This window comes from Nilaparvata lugens, chromosome 3, assembly GCF_014356525.2.
Source record: "Nilaparvata lugens isolate BPH chromosome 3, ASM1435652v1, whole genome shotgun sequence".
In the NCBI taxonomy this organism is placed as follows: Eukaryota; Metazoa; Arthropoda; class Insecta; order Hemiptera; family Delphacidae; genus Nilaparvata; species Nilaparvata lugens.
In genome coordinates, this window is record NC_052506.1 from 93,021,642 (window position 1) to 93,042,453 (window position 20,812).

General features: G+C 35.2%; 1 protein-coding gene across 3 annotated transcripts in view; it reads right to left on the reverse strand.

Moving 5' to 3' along the window:
• Window positions 1-211: 211 nt before the first annotated feature.
• Window positions 212-20,812, reverse strand: part of LOC111048513 — a 32,292-nt gene continuing 11,691 nt past the window's right edge. For all 3 annotated transcript variants that reach the window (XM_039425068.1, XM_039425070.1, XM_039425069.1), the window contains 12 exons: window positions 19,758-20,270; window positions 16,958-17,408; window positions 15,633-15,795; window positions 14,906-15,071; window positions 13,160-13,303; window positions 11,039-11,263; window positions 9,767-9,918; window positions 8,520-8,814; window positions 6,008-6,181; window positions 4,362-4,481; window positions 3,322-3,432; window positions 212-392 (listed from right to left, as the gene is read on the reverse strand). In XM_039425068.1, the coding sequence (XP_039281002.1) occupies window positions 3,325-3,432; window positions 4,362-4,481; window positions 6,008-6,181; window positions 8,520-8,814; window positions 9,767-9,918; window positions 11,039-11,263; window positions 13,160-13,303; window positions 14,906-15,071; window positions 15,633-15,795; window positions 16,958-17,408; window positions 19,758-20,270 (2,511 nt within the window). In that variant the 3' untranslated portion in view covers window positions 212-392; window positions 3,322-3,324. The remainder of the gene's footprint in view (window positions 393-3,321; window positions 3,433-4,361; window positions 4,482-6,007; window positions 6,182-8,519; window positions 8,815-9,766; window positions 9,919-11,038; window positions 11,264-13,159; window positions 13,304-14,905; window positions 15,072-15,632; window positions 15,796-16,957; window positions 17,409-19,757; window positions 20,271-20,812) is intronic.

Here is a 20,812-nt window from a genome sequence, read left to right on the forward strand (position 1 = left end):
TTCATTTGCTAAAGAAATTTGAAATAAACTATGTATTAAATAAAGTATTTAGCGAGCACCAATAAACTAATTAAAATTGACAACAATACCGTAATAAACATCACTTAGACATTCAACTTGTGAAAATTCCCCACAATGGGTAAACCATATTGTAAATAAGCTGCGGTAACAAACCGGAAAACTGCTAATGGATTCATTTGGTGACGCTTCACCAACTCTCGCTCCAGCTTAATAAATAGTTATATTCAAATAAGTTGAATTTGCTCCAACACGTTTGAAGAACAAAATTCGTTGACACAGCCCTATCCCCTATGCGATGCCATATCTATCGAGAAAGATCAACTCATCGAAATATCGATCTATCGAAAGGTCGATTCGATGCAGTCGACTTCCTGAAACAGGAACAGTAGTCATGGAAGAGAATCGACATTTTTCATGCACTGATAGATAAATGCCACGCCAAAATTTCGAAAAACAGATTACACTACACGTGCAACACAAAAATATCAGATATTAAACAATTTCAAAACCACTTCCTCATCGATGAATGTAGCGTCATTTTCAATTTTTTTATACTCGTATACGAGAATAATTTATTATCAAATAATATATCATTTATCACATTAACTGTACAAAAAATCTTCTACGTTTTCTTATATGGGCCCTTTCTAATGTTTTTAAAATGATAGGCTAAATTAGAATTTTTTAGTCACGCCAAAAACTATTGTAATTTAATGATTATTTTATTTGTAAAAATATTTCTTGTATTTTGCAATAAATTCATTCATTATAAGAGCTACTTATAAATTGATTAAAGTTCACAGTCAAACTCTTCCAATTAAATTATGTTATATCAGTTGGAATTTTGTAAATTATATTCAATCTTTTTAATTTGTCAAGATTATTAACAGTATCAACCAAAGCTCAAAGGTTTGCAAATAATAAACGAGTTTAAAAAGAGACTTAGAATTCAATATCTTACTTTTGGACCGAATGATTTTTTAATTTAGAGTCAAATAAATATTCGGGTTATTTCAGGTTAAGCCAGGCATGTTATAAGGAATTACAGAACTCTAAGTTGAATCAGTTAATTCCAATTTATTGAGAAATGAATACTAAATGATAAATATTAAACATAATTAAAAGTGTAGATTTGAATTGGAAGTGTACTATTAATATGGAAACAAGTACAGTGCAGTGAATTGAATTGAATCCAATGCAGTGCCGTGAATTCAAGCACTCAAATTCAACTGAATGATATTCTGGTTTGTATAAGGTTGGTTGAAGTTGAATTTGATGATCTTTATTGAACTACAAAGCCCATAATCTTGTTTTGAATTGCTTTTCCTGTACTTGCGGTATTTTTAAACATTTTTTTCAGATTTTATGTCCTTGACCATAAAACACTATTTCATTGTATAAAATATTATTAACTTGCAATTCATCAGAGAATTAACAGTTTCTGCACATTATAGAGAAGAACCTTGATTTTCATCGCGTCCAAAGAGTTTATCAAGCTTTTTCGATAAGAACTAGACAAAAACAGGGTATAATTTGGGACACTAGTTCAGTTGAGGACTTGGAAGGATGAGATGGAAAATTTCCAAAATTTTCGTCTTTCTCATTGGGCTGTGTTGTTTTCAAAATCAATATGGATAATCATCTTGGATAATCTATGGATAATAGAAAATTGATATATCTATGGATAATCAATATGGATCATCTTAGAAGAGAATAAACCGGCAAGCGAAGCGAGCCCACTAGCCCGATTTTTATCAAATTCAACAAAAAGTGTGTTCATGGAATGCAGTAATCTGGCTAGAATATTGAGTGGAGCAAAGCGAGATGCCAAGTGGATTAAATGCCGGCTTCGTATTCCGAAGGTCCATGATCAACCCTGATCCGACCAAGATACTTTTATGTGGCCTAACCCGTGTTTTGGATAGACACGTTTAGCTGTTGGTACTGCCTATAAATAGCCATTACGTCACGACATAGGCTCTGAAATTAATCCGGTGCGACCGAGAAACTCTGACACTAGACTTGAGTCAGTCAGATTATTCAACTACAGATAATAAAAACCCATTTTAGGGATGGACAAGTTTAGCTGTCGGTACAAGCTGCCTAAAAATAGTCATTACGTCACGAAAGAGGCTCTGAAATTAATCAGGTGCGACCTAGAAACTTTGATACTAGACTTGAGTCAGACAGATTATTTAATATATTTTTATTAGAATATTAATTACGGTCTTTTCAAATAATTATTTTAATTAATAGCCATTACGTCACGACAGAGGCTCTGAAATTAATCAGGTCCGACCGAGAAACTCTGACGCTAGACTTGAGTCAGTCAGATTAATCAACTACAAATAATAAAAACCCATTTTAGGGATGGACAAGTTTAGCTGTCGGTACAAGCTGCCTAAAAATAGTCATTACGTCACGAAAGAGGCTCTGAAATTAATCAGGTGCGACCTAGAAACTTTGATACTAGACTTGAGTCAGTCAGATTATTTAATATATTTTTATTAGAATATAAATTGCGGTCTTTTCAAATAATTATCTGAGGTTAACAGAAAACTGTGCCTCAAATACGAATGATAATCCCCATTCATTAACGATAATGTCTTCCCGAGCCGATTTGATTATGTTTAATCCAATCAGAGCCATTGATTTGTAGTCGAGGAAGCGAGATGGGTTTATCTGATCGGAAATCAGCCAATCCCTCGTTTATATTCCAAAATTCGCTCCACTTGAATGCAAAAGGGAACGGAGTTGTTCGGTATCAATCATATCATCTCTTATTATGACCCGACTCATTACCCACGACCAAGCCTAGAGCTCATGTGGGATCATCAAAAAATGTCAAAAGTCTACTCTACCATATGTAATCTCTGACACTAAACATATTACTATTTGATTTACTCTGATACTGTTACTTCATTGTTCATTGTTTAACTCATTCTAAGTAAGCTTGTTTTCTCGTTTGTTTAAATCGTTCAACAAAAAATGTGACACTAACCTTTGTTTAGGCTGTCAATCTGATTTGATATAGGAAATCGTTCAATTAAGTGAGACATAACCTTTATTTAGGCTATATAATTCGCTATAGGAACAGTTTTCGAAGCATCTTGTACCTTTCCGAAATTTTTATGGTTGTGTGATCGTGATGGAATAGATGGATAGATAGATAGATGCCTTAATTTTTACACTTTAAAACATTACAAATCATGTGGGCAAAGTTGAGCCCCCTCTTCAATTCGACCCACCAAAAATAGAAACATTAATAAATGGATATATGAATGAATATTTGGTATTCACCTGTCAAATAGTTCGTGGATGCAGCAATAGATCCCAGCACTCTTCTAGAAGGCGGCTTGTCTGTTCGCAACGGGAACTCAACGGATCAGAGTCTGACATCATAACTACTGACTGCAAAAAAAACCAAACAAACAATCTCAATTAGTTGGAAATACTCTCTGATTTTAGTTTTTTTTGCATTTAATCAAACTATTCTACATCTAAATAATAAAAATAATTTAACAAGTAGCAGATACAGCTAATGTAAAGCTCGAAACAGATCAAATGTCGTTGTACCTAAGCCTAATCTAACAATATTCAGAAAATTCTATCTTTTTTTAGCACCAACATTCTTGAATCACCTACCGATTGATATCAAAGATTGTCAGGTGAAGAATATTTTTTTGAAAAAAAACCCGTAAGCATCTTATAATGGAGGACGACATTAACAAATATTTTAATATTGTAGTATAATTGAATTGTAACCTTGTTATTATATAAAGATAAGGAAGCTTATTCTAAATATAGTACAATAGTTTAGAGGTTTCGCTGAAATTCAAATTGTTATTAGTTTCTAAGGCCGGCTGATGTTATTCTCAAGAGTTGTGTGTATATATTTAAAAATTATGTTTCCCAAACAGGTTTTTACCTTTGGGCTTTATTGTTTTGAAGGATATTTATATATTTTTGTTTAGTAAAATTGTATTGACAATAAAGAAGTTTCAAATCAAACTAATTGAGTTCAATTTATTCTTTCCGAATGCTGTCAAAAATAAGAATGAAAAAATGAGACACAGATGTTGTCAATCACTTTAATTTTGTTTCACAAAAGGACCATGGTTTCAAAAGGACCATGGTTTTCATTACAGTACGGAGAAATACCACAATATCTCTTCAAAAACAATCAATTTCTTAAAAATAAGAATGTCTTAAAATATTCGTAGTTTTTATAATTATTCTGATGAGATTTTCAATACAATATTGGATTAGGTCTCAAGATACTGTTCTGTATCTACTGTTGTGTAATTCATTTCTATCCTCAATTTCTCTCAACAACATACCTGAGCTAGAGAAGGCTGCAATCTGACGAGGCAATCAAGGAATTCTTCAAGGGCAACATCGGTAGCAAAATAAACAATCCAATCTCCTCCTCCCTCATCCATTTCCTTGCATCCAGTTTCCTAGAAGCAAATAAAAAAGTTGTATTTTTGAATTCTGACTCACATTGTGTTTGTTGAGATGTAGTGATAGTTATTCATAATGAAAATAAATATCAGTTCTTATGGATATTATCATTTTGATAATACCGAGTGATTCAAAAAGGACTTAATAACTTTGAAAATTCATATAAATCTTATTAAACAAGGTACACAGCTGGTTTCACTCCAAGGAACACTCCAAGTTTTGACTCGCGTAGTCCGTTAGTGCCTGGTCGGGCCGCACAAGCGCTAGCGGCAGTTACGTCAAACCAAAGTTAGTAGACTGTCTACTAACGTTGACGTCAAACAAGGTCTATAAAAATACAGGTCATGACACAATCCCGTGATGCATTGCAAAATCGCCATTTTATGGGGTTCAAGTTCACCAATTTTCAAATTTATCAGCTGTTATCATTATAGATTGAACAACATGAGGTGTTATTTTGTTTTATTGTTCAAGGGATATTGCTTGGCTTTGAATTGTAAAATAAATTGTTCAGACAGAATAATAATATTTATAGATTCCAACTAGAAACTGAATTGTTGATTTTTAGATTTAACTGATCGGGAAATTAAAACTCTTTTTGAAGTTTGCCTCGCATATTTCTGTCTTGTCCCAATGCCTTATGAATCATAACCCTTAAGATACAAAAATAAGAACAATTTTTAATAATAAATAAATGAATAATTAAAGCATTTATTATTGAAATTTCATTATTAAAAATTGAAAACCTGAATTCCCATATTATTTGAACTAGAATATTGTTTTTACATAATTTTGTTACGAGCAAATTGAATTTTCAAATGTACCGCCATAAAGACCCCATAAAATGGCCGCGCCATAAGGAACACGAGTGTCATGACCTGTATTTATAGACCTTGATGTCAAAGATGGCTGCCTTCACTGGACCCGAGAGTGCTAGCTGTGTATTTTGGTTTGAAAAACGGCATAGTGTACCTTGATATGTTGCAAAATTTTTTTATACCACCCATCGATGAGGATTGACCGAGAACGAAATGTTTTCTTTATGCAAGATGTCGCACCACCCTCTGACTGATGTCCGGGATTTTCTTAATGACCGCTTTCCAAATCATTGGATTGGCCGTAGTGCGCCAATTTCATGGCCCCTCGTCCCCAGACCTAACACCGCTGGAGTTTTTCTTGTGGGGTTTCATAAAAGATATGGTGTACGTACCCCCTTTGCCAGCCACTCTACCTGAACTTAGAGCATGGATTTGCGCTGCTGTTGAGCAAGTTACACCTGAAATGTTAGGTCGAGTCTGGAAAGAAATTGACTATCGATGAATGTCTGCAGGATAACCAACGGAAGTCACATAGAACATCTTTAGTTTAAGGTAAAAAAACTTGAAGTGCTTTCCTTTAAAACAACACCAAAACCAGTTTATATGAATTTTCAAAGTTGTAAAGTTCTTTTTGAATCACCCAGTATTATATAATGATATTTGATAATACATCAATTTAATGTTATAAATAAGTGATGTCTCACCAGAACACAGCAGTTGTGGGCGAGTTTGACTGATGATAGATTGTGCAGAGCAACGCAGGAATGGACCTTTTGCGGCGGAAAGGCAACTGTCAGTATGTGCCGAGTGGTCAGCAGCAGAGCACATCCCGTCACCGCCTCCGCCAACTCATCACAAATCACATTCGTATCACTGTCCTAACAACAACGTTCAAACCAAAACTCTCAACAAATAATGCAAAAATTGAAAAATGAAAATAGTGAATAGTTTTTTTCTTTAGGGCTACTTTATAATATAAATGAAAATATAAATCTGAGTACCCTCAGTTGAAAATAATTCTCAAGTTGAAAATGGCATTAGTAGTCGAAACATGTCGTGACGAAATATTTTGAAAAGGGTACTCTGATTTATATTTTTATTTATAGTGAATATTGTATACAAATGTTTTTGAAATAGCTTTTGAAGTAGGAGACATAACCAGTAAAGGGATAAACTGCATTGGATAATGGTATCCAATAGTGAAATTCACGTTACAAATTCAGCACCTGATCAACATTGGTTTTCTATACTACTTGTCTATCATTAGACATAGCACATAGACACATGTCTCAATCCTTTTCAATGTCCGCACTGTTATAGAATTGTTTGTTGACTATGAAGATATAATGAACTACGGTACCAAAATATGATTTTATCTCAATTATGGACATTTGAATTGTAGAAAATTAATTTATTAAATTAATTATTATCAAATTAAAAATTGTTTAATTGGAAAAATATAATATTTTATTGATAAATACATAAACATACAATTTTATTGATCATAATAATCAACTATTAATTGATGAACTATTTGAGAAGAAATCTTGAAGAATTGTAAAAAGATAAGAAGGATAGTGGAATGCAATTTTCCCTAGACAAAAGTGTCCTAGAATCAGGACCTAATTTAATTGAATTCAGTGGCGTATTCTCAAGGCTAGCTTGACATTGCAATAGCAATGAGGTTTATAATGGCAGTGAAGAAAGATAGGAGAACAACGTTGCCGATCCTCTGTCTTGTCAATGACAGTAGCTGATAGCGGTTTATTGATGTAATATTAACTGTTAATTCTCGTTTAAAATAATCAATTATATTTTATTAAGCGAGAAATTATATTTTTCAATAATTTCATAATGAAATTTCATAACTAAGATGAAATATTTTGTTTATTAATTATTAATTCAAATACGATCTGGCAACAGGGCAAAGCGAGAAAGAGATAGAGACTATCCGCTTTGTTGAATGATAGACAAGGATAGCAAAACCATTGCTAATCAAACACTGCCATTATAACGTGGACCTCACTATAGCCGAAGGTAAGTTTTGAGGCTATGCCACTGTAATCGGTAATCGAACGTATCAACTGTAATGTATGAACTGAATGTATGCCACTGTAATCGGTAATCGAACGTATCAACTGTAATGTATGAACTGAATGTATGCCACTGTAATCGGTAATCGAACGTATCAACTGTAATGTATGAACTGAATGTATGCCACTGTAATCGGTAATCGAACGTATCAACTGTAATGTATGAACTGAATGTATGCCACTGTAATCGGTAATCGAACGTATCAACTGTAATGTATGAACTGAATGTATGCCACTGTAATCGGTAATCGAACGTATCAACTGTAATGTATGAACTGAATGTATGCCACTGTAATCGGTAATCGAACGTATCAACTGTAATGTATGAACTGAATGTATGCCACTGTAATCGGTAATCGAACGTATCAACTGTAATGTATGAACTGAATGTATGCCACTGTAATCGGTAATCGAACGTATCAACTGTAATGTATGAACTGAATGTATGCCACTGTAATCGGTAATCGAACGTATCAACTGTAATGTATGAACTGAATGTATGCCACTGTAATCGGTAATCGAACGTATCAACTGTAATGTATGAACTGAATGTATGCCACTGTAATCGGTAATCGAACGTATCAACTGTAATGTATGAACTGAATGTATGCCACTGTAATCGGTAATCGAACGTATCAACTGTAATGTATGAACTGAATGTATGCCACTGTAATCGGTAATCGAACGTATCAACTGTAATGTATGAACTGAATGTATGCCACTGTAATCGGTAATCGAACGTATCAACTGTAATGTATGAACTGAATGTATGCCACTGTAATCGGTAATCGAACGTATCAACTGTAATGTATGAACTGAATGTATGCCACTGTAATCGGTAATCGAACGTATCAACTGTAATGTATGAACTGAATGTATGCCACTGTAATCGGTAATCGAACGTATCAACTGTAATGTATGAACTGAATGTATGCCACTGTAATCGGTAATCGAACGTATCAACTGTAATGTATGAACTGAATGTATGCCACTGTAATCGGTAATCGAACGTATCAACTGTAATGTATGAACTGAATGTATGCCACTGTAATCGGTAATCGAACGTATCAACTGTAATGTATGAACTGAATGTATGCCACTGTAATCGAATGAATCAACTGACCACGTGGGAGGCAGCCTGCACAAAAGCCTGCAGCCAATCGGAGACCTCGTACTCGTCAGCGGCGGCCAGCTGAAAGGTGTGGCCAGGGCGTGGCAGCAGGATCTCGAACGTGTGCGGCCGAGTCTGCGCCGGGGGCGGTGTGCTACGGGAGGCGGCACCTCCACTACCACCACGGGGGCGGCTCTGAGCCGGGGGCGGTACACGCCGGCAGCCGCAGCACTGGCCCGAGTGCAGACCGACCGCGTACTGTGGTAGGCGCTGATCTGCGTCCGCGAACACGTACAGAACGCCGCCTCTGCAATACCAGTGATAACTTATTCATTTCAATTTCACAGGTTTACAATCATGTATTTATGATATTACGGCGACTCATTCACCAAAATATCTCCAGTTAATATGTGAGTTCATATGTGTTTTAGTTTAGTTAAGTTTATTCTTTGCCACAGTCTATTGCTGGGGAATTATCGGAATTTAGTGATTCACCCATATATGGTGTCCTGGGGTGACCAAGTATTATCGACTGATTATAGCGCTTGTATAACAAGGTTTTTGTAATAGATTGTACTTGAATTTTGAAATAAACAGACTTTTGCTATTTATAGGTTTAAGATAAGGTGGGAGAAGGTTGAAGGGGTGTCATTCGTAAATGCGATATTATCTCAAGTGTATGAGAATTTTAAATTTTCATTATTATCTAAAATCATCAATACATTTCAAATCGTATAGCCATTCAAAAGCCAAAACCTAACCTCCATAGCCTTTACTTTCACGTTTATTTAAACCCACGTTCATACACTAGACAAATTGAAATCTCGCAGTATCGGGGCACTCTCGGTTGAAGAACCGCGATCCTACATGAATCTGAGATTTTTTTAGTTTGAAGGTGATTTAAATCTGTTTCTTGTGATGATGTGACAATTGGATCACAGAGGTGGATTTGAATTCCTAGCTTTATATATTAGTATTATGACCTCCATATCATATAGGTATTATGTTGATACAACAGTGAAAATCATGACTAATAACAGCTTGCAACGCTCAATTTGATAAGCCTGAAAATTTGTTCTGATTGCCTTTTACTGCAGTCTTAATATGTGTGATTTATTTTCTATAAACTTATTATAAAACTAAATACTAAAACTAAGATTATTATAAGACTAAAAAGTGTCTTCTATTATGTGCTACTTGAATATATGTATAAATAACTACATGACCAGGTAAATACATATTAGTGTTTGAGTACTGACTTGAGTAGACAATAGCCAGGCAGCCATTGTGATCGTTTGTGCGGTCTGAACATAAGATGACCGGCCTTGGTGGGACCCAGCGGGGTGCTCCCAGCGGTCACCGCATTCGCATTGCCCACATTCACCCACACATAGTGCTCCAACTCCTCATCCTGTAATACAAGCCAATCAACCTATTCATTAACTCAATGCAAAACATACCATTGAAATGTAACACATGTTAAAGTTCAATTAGGTTCTAAAGGAAAAAGGAAAGGTTAGGGAGGTTAGATTTTACAACCATTAACAATAAATAAATCACTGGAAAATTACAATTTATAATGATACAAAAATAATACTATACTATTAAACGAGCAATTTCTGTTTATATGTTTGGATGTTTAAATGTTTATATGTTTGTATTAGACCGGATCTCGAAAACGGCTCTAACGATTCTCACGAAATTCAGAACATAGTAGGTTTATAATATAAAAATTAGATTGCACTAGATCTCATCCCTGGGAAACTAGCTGAAGGACATTAAAAGGATAATTATTATTCATCCTTGGAAAAACAGCTGATAATAATTATTTCGTCGTCTGTTGATGATGGAAGTGAGTGAGCGAGTTCTTGTGTGTGGGACTATGTCAAAATGATGACTCGGTAGTTGAACTTTTGTAATCTTTCAATCAGGTACTTAGTGCCGGTTGCAAAAAAACCGGGTTATTTTTAATCCTGATCAATTCCAGTAGATCCATCTTTTTGAAATGGTCTTCTCTGATTTGGTTCACGTGAAATTAATCAGGATTAAAATTTAACAGGCTTTTGTGCAACCGGGCCTTTGTGAGGGGAATTTTTGTATTCCTCTGGGAATTAATCTCAATGTACTGTGATTAGATAGAACATTATTTCTGTATGAATGTTATTTTAATTTCTTCTTTCGTAATAAATTTTTATGCTTTTGTACTCCAGAGCGAAGCTCGGTTCTCGATATTTTAACCTTAAATAGAGAAGCGAAGAAAAAAAACAAGCAAAAACGTAACCTCAAAAAATTTTGTTTGAAGACTTTCGCTGATGATACAACATGTATGACGAACATGTGTGTTCACACATGTTCAACACACTTGTCCTGTCGTTAGTGACTGACGGTTGGCCTATGGAAACCATTGTCGGTCTATTTCAGGTACACTCTGTGTAGCTCACAATAATGTATGGAAAGATTAATTATTGGTAAAAAATAGACGAATAGATAAGTAACTGATTAATTAATGAGTGAATGAATGTTTGTCGCACCTTCTGCACAGACGACTGTTTGACAACAAGCTTCTTGAGCTCTGTCATGTCAGAGAGATGGAGCTGGCGAATGGAGAGCGGCGATTGGCCGAGAGCCCGCCGCACTGCCAACTCCAGGTGTGCCAACAGATCGTCGACCATCTGGCGACCCAGTGTTGCCAACACTGTCACGCGCTGACTCTTATCCACGGCTGCCAACATCATCACTTGACTGTTCGGTCCAACCTGCAAACCAAATAACAAATGTAAAACAATATCATGTGACCTGGCTGGCTCAGGAGGTGTCAGAATTTTCAGGTCGCACCTAATCAATTTCAGGACAAGACTTAAAGACTGTTACAAAATTACTTCTTACTTGGGATGGACATGCGTAGCAGAGAAAGCATACAGCGGGAGGATACAGAGGCGCAATGTTGCCGTTTTGAAGCGGACAGCGTTCTCCAATTTCTAGTGACTGTTCATGTGCTTATGCTACACATGCGAAGTTTCCTGTTTGAAAGCAGTCAGACGACTGACAAATTGGCAAAGCGCTTCTACCTATGACTCTATTAATCACCGTAATTGGCTGATCTCCCTCCACTTCTCTGCGCCGCATATTCCTTCAAGTCAGAAGTAATTTTGTACGGACTATGGGCAGCCGGTACCGATAGCTTAACGTGTTACAATAACAAGTGACCTTCTTTGTTAACAGAAAACGATTAGCGAATTTCCAAATATTTTAAAGAATAATTTCAAGTGCGACAACAATTGACTATTTTACTGGTAGAATTTGTGTGGAATAATTGAAGATCAAATTGCTTATTACTATTCAGTTTGTAATGAAGGATGAGATCTTGAACAATTATATAATTGATTATTGAACTGTATAATGAAAGTCTAAATTTATCTACTAAGCTCATATAAATGCAATAAAAATTGAGAACGTCTGTTTCAAACCAAAGTAGGAGTGTGGAGTGCTACACGAGCAGGATATCGCAACCTTAACTTGTTTCTATATGAATCATTATTAGTACTATCCATCTCAAAATAAGACATTCTAATAATATATTATGATTGTAAATACAGAAAGAGATAGAGGAAAAATGAGGACATCGAACAAGAAAGAGTTTATCATTTAAATTCTCATATGAAGAGAATGAAGACCATTTAAGTGGGTGACATCGCAGCCAGAACCGTTTAATCGTACTGAGACAAGTTTAATGCTATCGGTTCTCTCGTTAAAACAGTGTCTTTTGAGGCCAGCTTACAAAATAACTTGCCAGTGGTTCCGAATTCACTCATAATTGAGGGTCCTCTCATACCTCCCATCACTCACGCACAAACCAGGACTTATGTGAGCAACATCCTCAGCAAAAATAAAATATTATAATACAATTTTCGTTATTGCTTCTGGATTTTCAGTTAACTAATAATGATGGGAGGGTCTCGATTAGACCAGGTTTCGTTTACACCAGGACCTATTCTACAATGAAGCTGAAAACCTGGTCTAAGCGAGACGAAATGCTTCGACTAACCCAGTAGTTCAATTACACCAGGTGGTCTAAACGATATCTGATCTAATCTTGACACAGGACCTGGTCTAATCGAGACATGGGCTAAACGAGGCGGAATGTTTCGATTAACTCAGTAGTTCGTTTACGCCAGGTCATGTGTCTCGATTGAACCAGGTTTCGTTACAGTATACCATTGGACCAGTTGCCATTGCAATATTTAATATGACACCTGGTGTAATCGAAATAATCGAAGCGTTCCGTCTCGTTTAGCCCATATCTCGATTAGACCAGGTCCTAAGTCTCGATTAGACCAGGTATCGTTTAGACCACCTGGTGTAATCGAACTACTGAGTTAATCGAAACATTCCGTCTCGTTTAGCCGAGGTGTGAACTGGTCTAATCGGAAAAGTCCGATCTGGGGTAATCGAACACCTGGACTAAACAAAATACACCCATAATGATGATACATCAATTATCTAATGAGAAAATTACTCCATCATCTAATGAGCTCATCATCTAGTGATGAGCATCAATCATCAAACGGTGTCTCTAAATTAGTGTCTCTAATTTGTTAATGGATAAGGATTGGTGGAATGTTTCCACCCGATAACCTTGAACAGATACTAACAATGATAGAGCTGAGTTGTGAGTAGTGAATGACATGGTGGTTGGAGAAGCCTCGATTAATGGGGCTGATGCCAGTCAAGTAGAGAGTGCTATTGGTCATCACACACAGCAGAGGTAGTCCGTCCAGACTGGACACTTGGTACACCTGCAATCATGAAATTGTCATTAAAATTTGCTCATTTTTGTCCACAACTCAACTAAATTACAGTTTTATTCTCAATCAACAATATAATAATTAGGTAGAAATAATCACTATAGTGAGGTCCACGTTATAATGGCAGTGGAGAAAGATAGGAAAACAACGTTGCCGAACCTCTGTCTTGTCAATGCCTTCTATAGACGGTAGCTGATACAGGTTTATTCATACAGGTTTAATATTAACTGTTCTTTCTCGTTTAAAATAATTAATTATATTTTTCAATAATTTCATTATGAATTTTCATAATTAAGATGAAATATTTTGTTAATTTATTATTAATTCTACATTGTTAAAAGACGATCTGGCAACAGAGCAAAGCGAGAAAGGGATAGCGCTATCCGCTTTGTTGAATGATAGACAAGGATAGCAATACCATTGCTAATCAAACACTGCCATTATAGCGTGGACCTCACTATAGCACCCTTATGATATCTTATTTCAGACATGGCTAGTTTTACACTTGAACGAATGAAATAATTTTATTCAAAACCGAATTCATGACTGGTGAAACACTGCAAGAGGAGTTTATACATTACTCGATCAAGTACCATACGTTAAGTTCATACATAGAGACGGATAAAAACCAGTCGGCAAGTGATCTGAGAGGCCCTGAAATAAATCTGGTGCGACATGAAGAGCTCTGACATCAGATTGAGCCAACAAGGTAAATTATATTTTCATTGTTGTAGTTAAATGTTCTGGAGGTGATTGCTGCGATTTATTATAAAGGACGAGGAATTGATATTTATAAATTAACAGTGGTAATAGAGTAATAATAATAATATAATATTCAATAACATGTGATAATCATCAAAACACAAAGATGTAGTCAAATATTATCACGAATTTATTTGTAGAAAAACAGAAACATGTTTCAACACCTATGGTATTGTTTATCTTTGTTTCAATAGTATGTTTGCCATCTCTCTCTTTCTCTTTTCTTTCTTTATCTCTTTCTTTCACCCTTATTTAACTTATTCATCATCTTCCTTTATTATTATATTATATAATTTCCTATTTCATTTTTTGTAAGTTCTTAATGGCTCGTATTAAATTGTATTAGCAACTCTTATCTGCGCACAGGATTTTCCTTGCAGGTGATTGGTTTCTTATATTTTTGCTGAACGTTTTGTTTTTTGTATATTTTTTATTTTTAAGAACCAGTAAAGAATTTTTGAATTGAATTGAAATGGAGTCATCTTCAGTGTCACCTTCACACTTCCATCGTGTTCCACTTCGTCATACTGGAGATGACACCATAGGTGTTGAATAATGAGTGTATTTTTCTCCAAATAAACTCGTGATATTATTTGATCAAATATTTTTGTTTTCATAATGAATAAATATCATTACATCTCACTAGACACTGTGTCAGAAATAATATAATAATGATAATTCAACGATGACGTAAGAACAAATTTTGTTTTGGCTGTTAAAATCATGTGCTGGAAAGACTTGAAGTTGATACACATAGCTACTTTTGTCAAGCAGAAAAGATTCCAATTTGAGCTATCATTTTTGTCATATTGAAATCAACCATCGACTTACTTTATAGATTTTCTCTTGTGGCGACTGAAGAGTGTAGGTTGTGATTGCGTTGGCAAGGTTGTCGTCAACTTCGACTGATGATCTTTTTTCTGGTTTGTGACTTTGCATTTCCAAACGTATCTCCTGTAGAACCTCATCATTTAACAATGGATCACATTCTACGCCCCTGAGAATGAACAAATCGTATGCGAAATATGAGTTAAATATTTCAATAAAAAATAACACAGCGTAAGTTGTAATCTACTATAGTTGTATTAATTCAAGTTGAATAAAAGCACTTTCAAAAAACCCAAGAGGCAGATTTTTTTTTTGTAAAACATCAATTGAAGGTTGGAATTAGCATAGAGCACAATATTAGTACTGTCAGATGCTATTTAATTATAGTTCAATAAGAAGGATTCCACCAAACTAAAAGTCATGTAAGTCTATTAAAATTGTACTATGTTAGCGCAAAGAGCCGCTTGTTCTGTTCAAATTTACTACTGTGAACTGTTTGTCTTATTCCATGACATGAATAAATAAAATAGCCTAACACATCAACGTTATGTTGATGCTCATCTATTATAATTTTAGTTTTACATGAATACTTATAGTTTATTCATGTACAGTGCTATTTTGTTTTGTATCACTAAAACTGTTAGACTCAGTGGAAATTGTCATATTGTATAAATAAATAGATAGATATGTTGCAGTATTATTTAAATGTTGATATAATTCATTTACTTACTCGATGTAAAGAGGCATTCTCTTCCTATTCAAAGCAAGCTGCACTTTGGCTGGTTTTGTTTCGGGTATTGACTGGAGGAATCGGTTGACAAGCGATGTTTTCGACGAGGCTTCTTGCAGCAGCTTCGAGGAAAATAGTGAACGACACACTCGCCTTCGATTACCTACAAAACAATAGAATAAAAAACAACTGTATCACATTGAAATAATAATAGTGAAAAATTTTAATTGATTATGTGGACTAGACAATTAGAATTCAAGCTTCTAACAGCATAACATATTGTTAAAATCTATGCGCCAAGTTATTTATCCACGTCTTTTCCGTTTTTTCGGGAATGATTTGCTTGAGCTTAGTTTTGCTGGCTGAAAAACTATTGCGGACTGAATGAATTTCTGGCACATTATTTGAAATAATATTACAACTTGGCGGAGGGCATAAATTTTATTGTTAAAAATGTCCGTCAAAAACTGTGTGGGTCAAGATTATTCTATGAGATGGAATGAATTGAGTTTGATTGTTATTTATTTCGTATAGGTTCAATATTTTTGATTCAAATAACAAAAAACTTTAATAATGAATATTTCACTCAAAGCACCTGTAACACATACTACATTTCCTTAGCAAACTCTGAATGTATCCAACTTTCAAGGAAATTTGGTCAAACACTTGAAATATGATAAAAGTTCAATTTCAATTCAAGATCACTATCGTATCAGAAACAAGCAAGATGAATGGTCATACGGAATCAGAAAAATGTTCTTCTTAAGGTAAGGGGGTGATCACATTTAATACGTAGCCTATATGTGCAAGTGAACGTTAGATCATGCCGAAAAACAAAATCTTGGAAGATCCATTAAAACACGTTGTGACGTGCATGAAGCTGCTCACACTGAACGCAACCAGTACGTGCATACGTTAAGTGTGAGTGTTTCTATTGCTCATTCCATAGTTTCTTTCTCATCTGCGTGCTTGGTCATCCATAGCCAAGCGTGCACTTGCACATATACGCACAAAATGTATGCGTGAATTTTGAAATTTTTGTGAAGTGAAAAAAGACTTAACCTATTTCGGACTTTGTGTAACCTTATCTAAATTTGGGAGAGGAATAGCACAAGGTTACCTTATTTTTTCTCTCCATATCATTTTTATGAAATACTTATTGTATCAATCAATAAAGAATAAAGAGCATGTCAAGAATGCCTAGAATGTGATCACACCCTCCGGTGAGAGGTCTCAAGGTAAGATCTTCTATACTCATCTTATTGGGATCAGAAGTGAACGCGGGTCATGCGTGGTCATGAACCAAGAAAACTGTGAAAACTCACCCGACAACGAACGTCTCTTCAACCGATCACCGCTGGCGTTCTCCTCCACTTCCGACGACCATTCCGAGTCGGACGACCACTCGAGGGTGGAGCCACTCCTGGCCAACGCCCGCTTGTCGTTCGTCCAACCTCGCTCATCCAACAGCTGACCCTCGGAAACCGGCATCAGTTGTCCGCTGATCGTTTTCAGCATCTTGCCAATGGCTGGCTGCTTCTCGGCCCACAGCTTCTTCAAAACCTTCCCCGCCGAACTGACTTCCGCCGAGTTCAGACTCGACGTTGACTCTGAGAACATGTCCACCTCTGGCATTGTCTTGTCGTCGTGACGCGTCTTCTTTAAACCGCTCAGCTGCTTCAGAGTGGTCGTCCACTTGTCATAGAACTTCCGGCTGCCCGTCGGCAGATCTTCCTCCAGAGTACTCGAGCTATCACAGTCTACTTCAACACCAACCTAAAAATTGATTTCAGCATGAAAATGATTCCTAATGTAGTATACAATAGCTATGAGCAATATAGATAATATTATTTTTGTATTATATAAACAGTATTCATTCTATATCATTTACATTTATAATTATATTATTTTATTATATATTCACGTACCTCCACACAGGGTAGACTATAGGGAACACAAGTTAGAAATAAGAAAACAATTGAAATTTACTTTTTGGGATGCATTTGTATGTTTGTTTATATATTTTGAATAACGAATAAAGAAAGAGTTGAATAATTTAATATAAATATGTAGATAGAATATTACAATGTATATGTGAGATGGTAATTTTGTTCAGTAATTCTTGAATATTCCAGATAAAGGTATATTATATAACTATTTTTTGCAAATATATTAAATGAGTTGTTTTTATGATAATGGATGAAATAGTTCTGTTCTAATTATCCTACAGAAGACAAAATGAAATCTACACACGATACTATAGTGAGGTCCACGTTATAATGGCAGTGTTTGATTAGCAATGGTATTGCTATCCTTGTCTATCATCCAACAAAGCAGATAGCACTATCTCTTTCCCGCTTTGCTCTGTTGTTAGATCGCCTCTCAACAATGTAGAATCAATAGTTAATTAACAAAATATTTCATCCTTATTATGAAAATTCATAATGAAATTATTGAAAAATAATTTTTATTTGTAAAAATTTGGGAGAAGACAGTTTTGGGCTATGCCTGTTGTCTTCTCCCAATCATATTATAATTATGATCTGTAATTTATTGCCAATGAAATGAAACGAAAAATATAATTTCTTGCTTAATAAAATATAGTTAATTTTTTTAAACGAGAATGAACAATTAATATTACATCAATAAACCTGTTTCAGCTACCGTCTATAAAATACGTTGACAAGACAGAGGATTGGCAACGTTGTTCTGCTATCTTTCTCCACTGCCATTATAACGTGGACCTCACTATAGTGTAGAATTTACGGATTTACCACCACTTGAAAATAGGATAACACCGGTTATATTTTTGTTTATTAGTTTTGATAATTGAAACTATAGACATTCAAGTAATTATGACCAAAATCAGTAAACTATCAACGAATTTAATTTCTTATTCCTAATCATTGATTCGTAATGAATATGGAAAAACAATAAATATTATCCTTCAGGATTTTATTCAAGATTTACAAGGGGTTCAGAGAACTTGCAATCTAATTATAAAAGTCACAGTCAAACGTCAGAGTTCAACCAACAGCTCCGGACCTGTGTTCACACTTCTAGATCTATTCACACTTTTTGAGACCTTATATTATTGTACATTATTGTACATAATATGGTACATATTATTGTACCACACCTCAATATTATTGTACACTGCGAATTATCTTACTTTTTATCTTACAAACTCTTTTATTGTCAACTCCTATTAATGAGCTACACTAGGGCTGTATGTATCTATAGTTTTTGCAGCGAAACAACGGAGTGAAATATAAAAAAAGAATTTTCCGGTTGATAAAAGGAAGCTGGAGAGATTTCAAAGCTGATGTTGATTCACCTCTTTTCAATATTTTGAAAAATGATACCAAAATTGGAATTTGACTTCTTTTACATGGAAAAGAAGCCATTGTTGATTAATCTTTCAGGCTTTCAACTGATAGGTTGTTTGAATAAGTTATTTGTTTATATATTACACTCTCGTGTTACTAAACAGACTAAGGCCTGATTTCAGCAATACCAAAACTTAGTTTGAATGACTTTTCTTGCTAAACCAACAAAAATCATATTACAGAACCAATTTGAAACCATATGACTAGACCCAACTGCCGCTCAAACCTAGTTTTCGTTATTGGTAAAATCAGTTCTAACTTATACACCCGGTTGCACAAAAGTCTGTTGGCTGATAACTATTTAATGCCACGAGAACCAATCAGAGAACCTTCTCAAAAAAAATCTCTGGCTCTCGTGGTATTTAATCATGATTAAAACTTAACAGGATTTTGAGCAACCGGGACATAGTATTTTATTTATTTATTCATTTCATTCACAATCAAAACATCAAATTAATGATTGGGAGGGAATCAACAGGATAAACCCAAAACTTTTTCTCTCCCTTATTTTGATACGAAATAGTCTAAATGAGGTTATGTAAACGTATTTGTATAGTGAATACATAACCTATAAACTTGAGTGTTGATAGGAAATGACATTGGGAAATACGGCGAAACAGAACATCCAAAAGGATCTCTCTGCTGATAAAGCCATAAGAATAAATAAATAAACAAAAATTGACAGGTAAAACTTACAAAATTGACATGCAAACTCTTAGATTTGGCATCAACTGACCTCACTATCACTCAACGTAGCTGACGACTCGTCGCCAACCAGTCCGTCACTCTGCAAACAATCCTCGCCGTTGGTACTAGCAGCTTGCGCCCTGGCATAGCTGGCCAAATCATCGACACACCAACTGTAGCACGGCCTCCTCTCCACAGGTCCCTTCCCTCTACCCTCTCCCACTACACTCTTTGTGACGTCACCTTCGTGAAACGACACACGTTTCTGTTTGTCGCCCTTCTTTGCACGTCTCCCTTTCGTCCTTCTAAAAACTATCTCCTCATCACAGTCGTCTTCCGTTTTCTCAACTTCTACCGACTGTTGTTTATTGACTGAATGGTTTGCTTCTTGTTCTATGACTTCTTTCGGGTCTCCTTGCAAATTGTTGTTGATGATGAGAGAGGGCGTTAGATTGCCGTTGTATATTTGCGTGCTACAACTGCCGGCCAGGTCTGCTTGTAGCACGTTTGAGTCGCTCCATATTATGCCGCTGTCTTCCATACTTGTGAAAAGAAGGTCGTCCTGTACATAAACAAACACTAAAATATTAACGAAGTTTCACCGAAAATTTTCACTAAATATAACACTCACATAAGCCATAAACTAATGGATGGGATAATACGAGATAAATGAACGTACAGTTGTAAGTTGCTTCTGATCTACCGGGTAAGTAATAATTATGAAGTGGATAAAGATATTATTAATCTTTCACAAACAATATTCAATTCGTAAATGACACAAACAAATATCAAACAACATTCAATTCGTAAATGACACAAACAAATATGAACACATTAATCAAATTCAGAAATACTTTCCATAAATATAAAACTTACACAAGCCCTAGGCTAATGGCTGCCTGATTGATTGAGTGCTTTAATTGATGGGGTTACAGTAGATGGGACAATAAGAGATAAAATGATGAACATAAATTAGTGGGGTTACAGTAGGAGGGACAATAAGAGATAAAATGATGAACATACAGTTTTAGATGGGTTCTAATCAACCCATGATGATTATGAAGTGGATAAAAGATATTCTGAAGAATTGAACACCTCATAAAT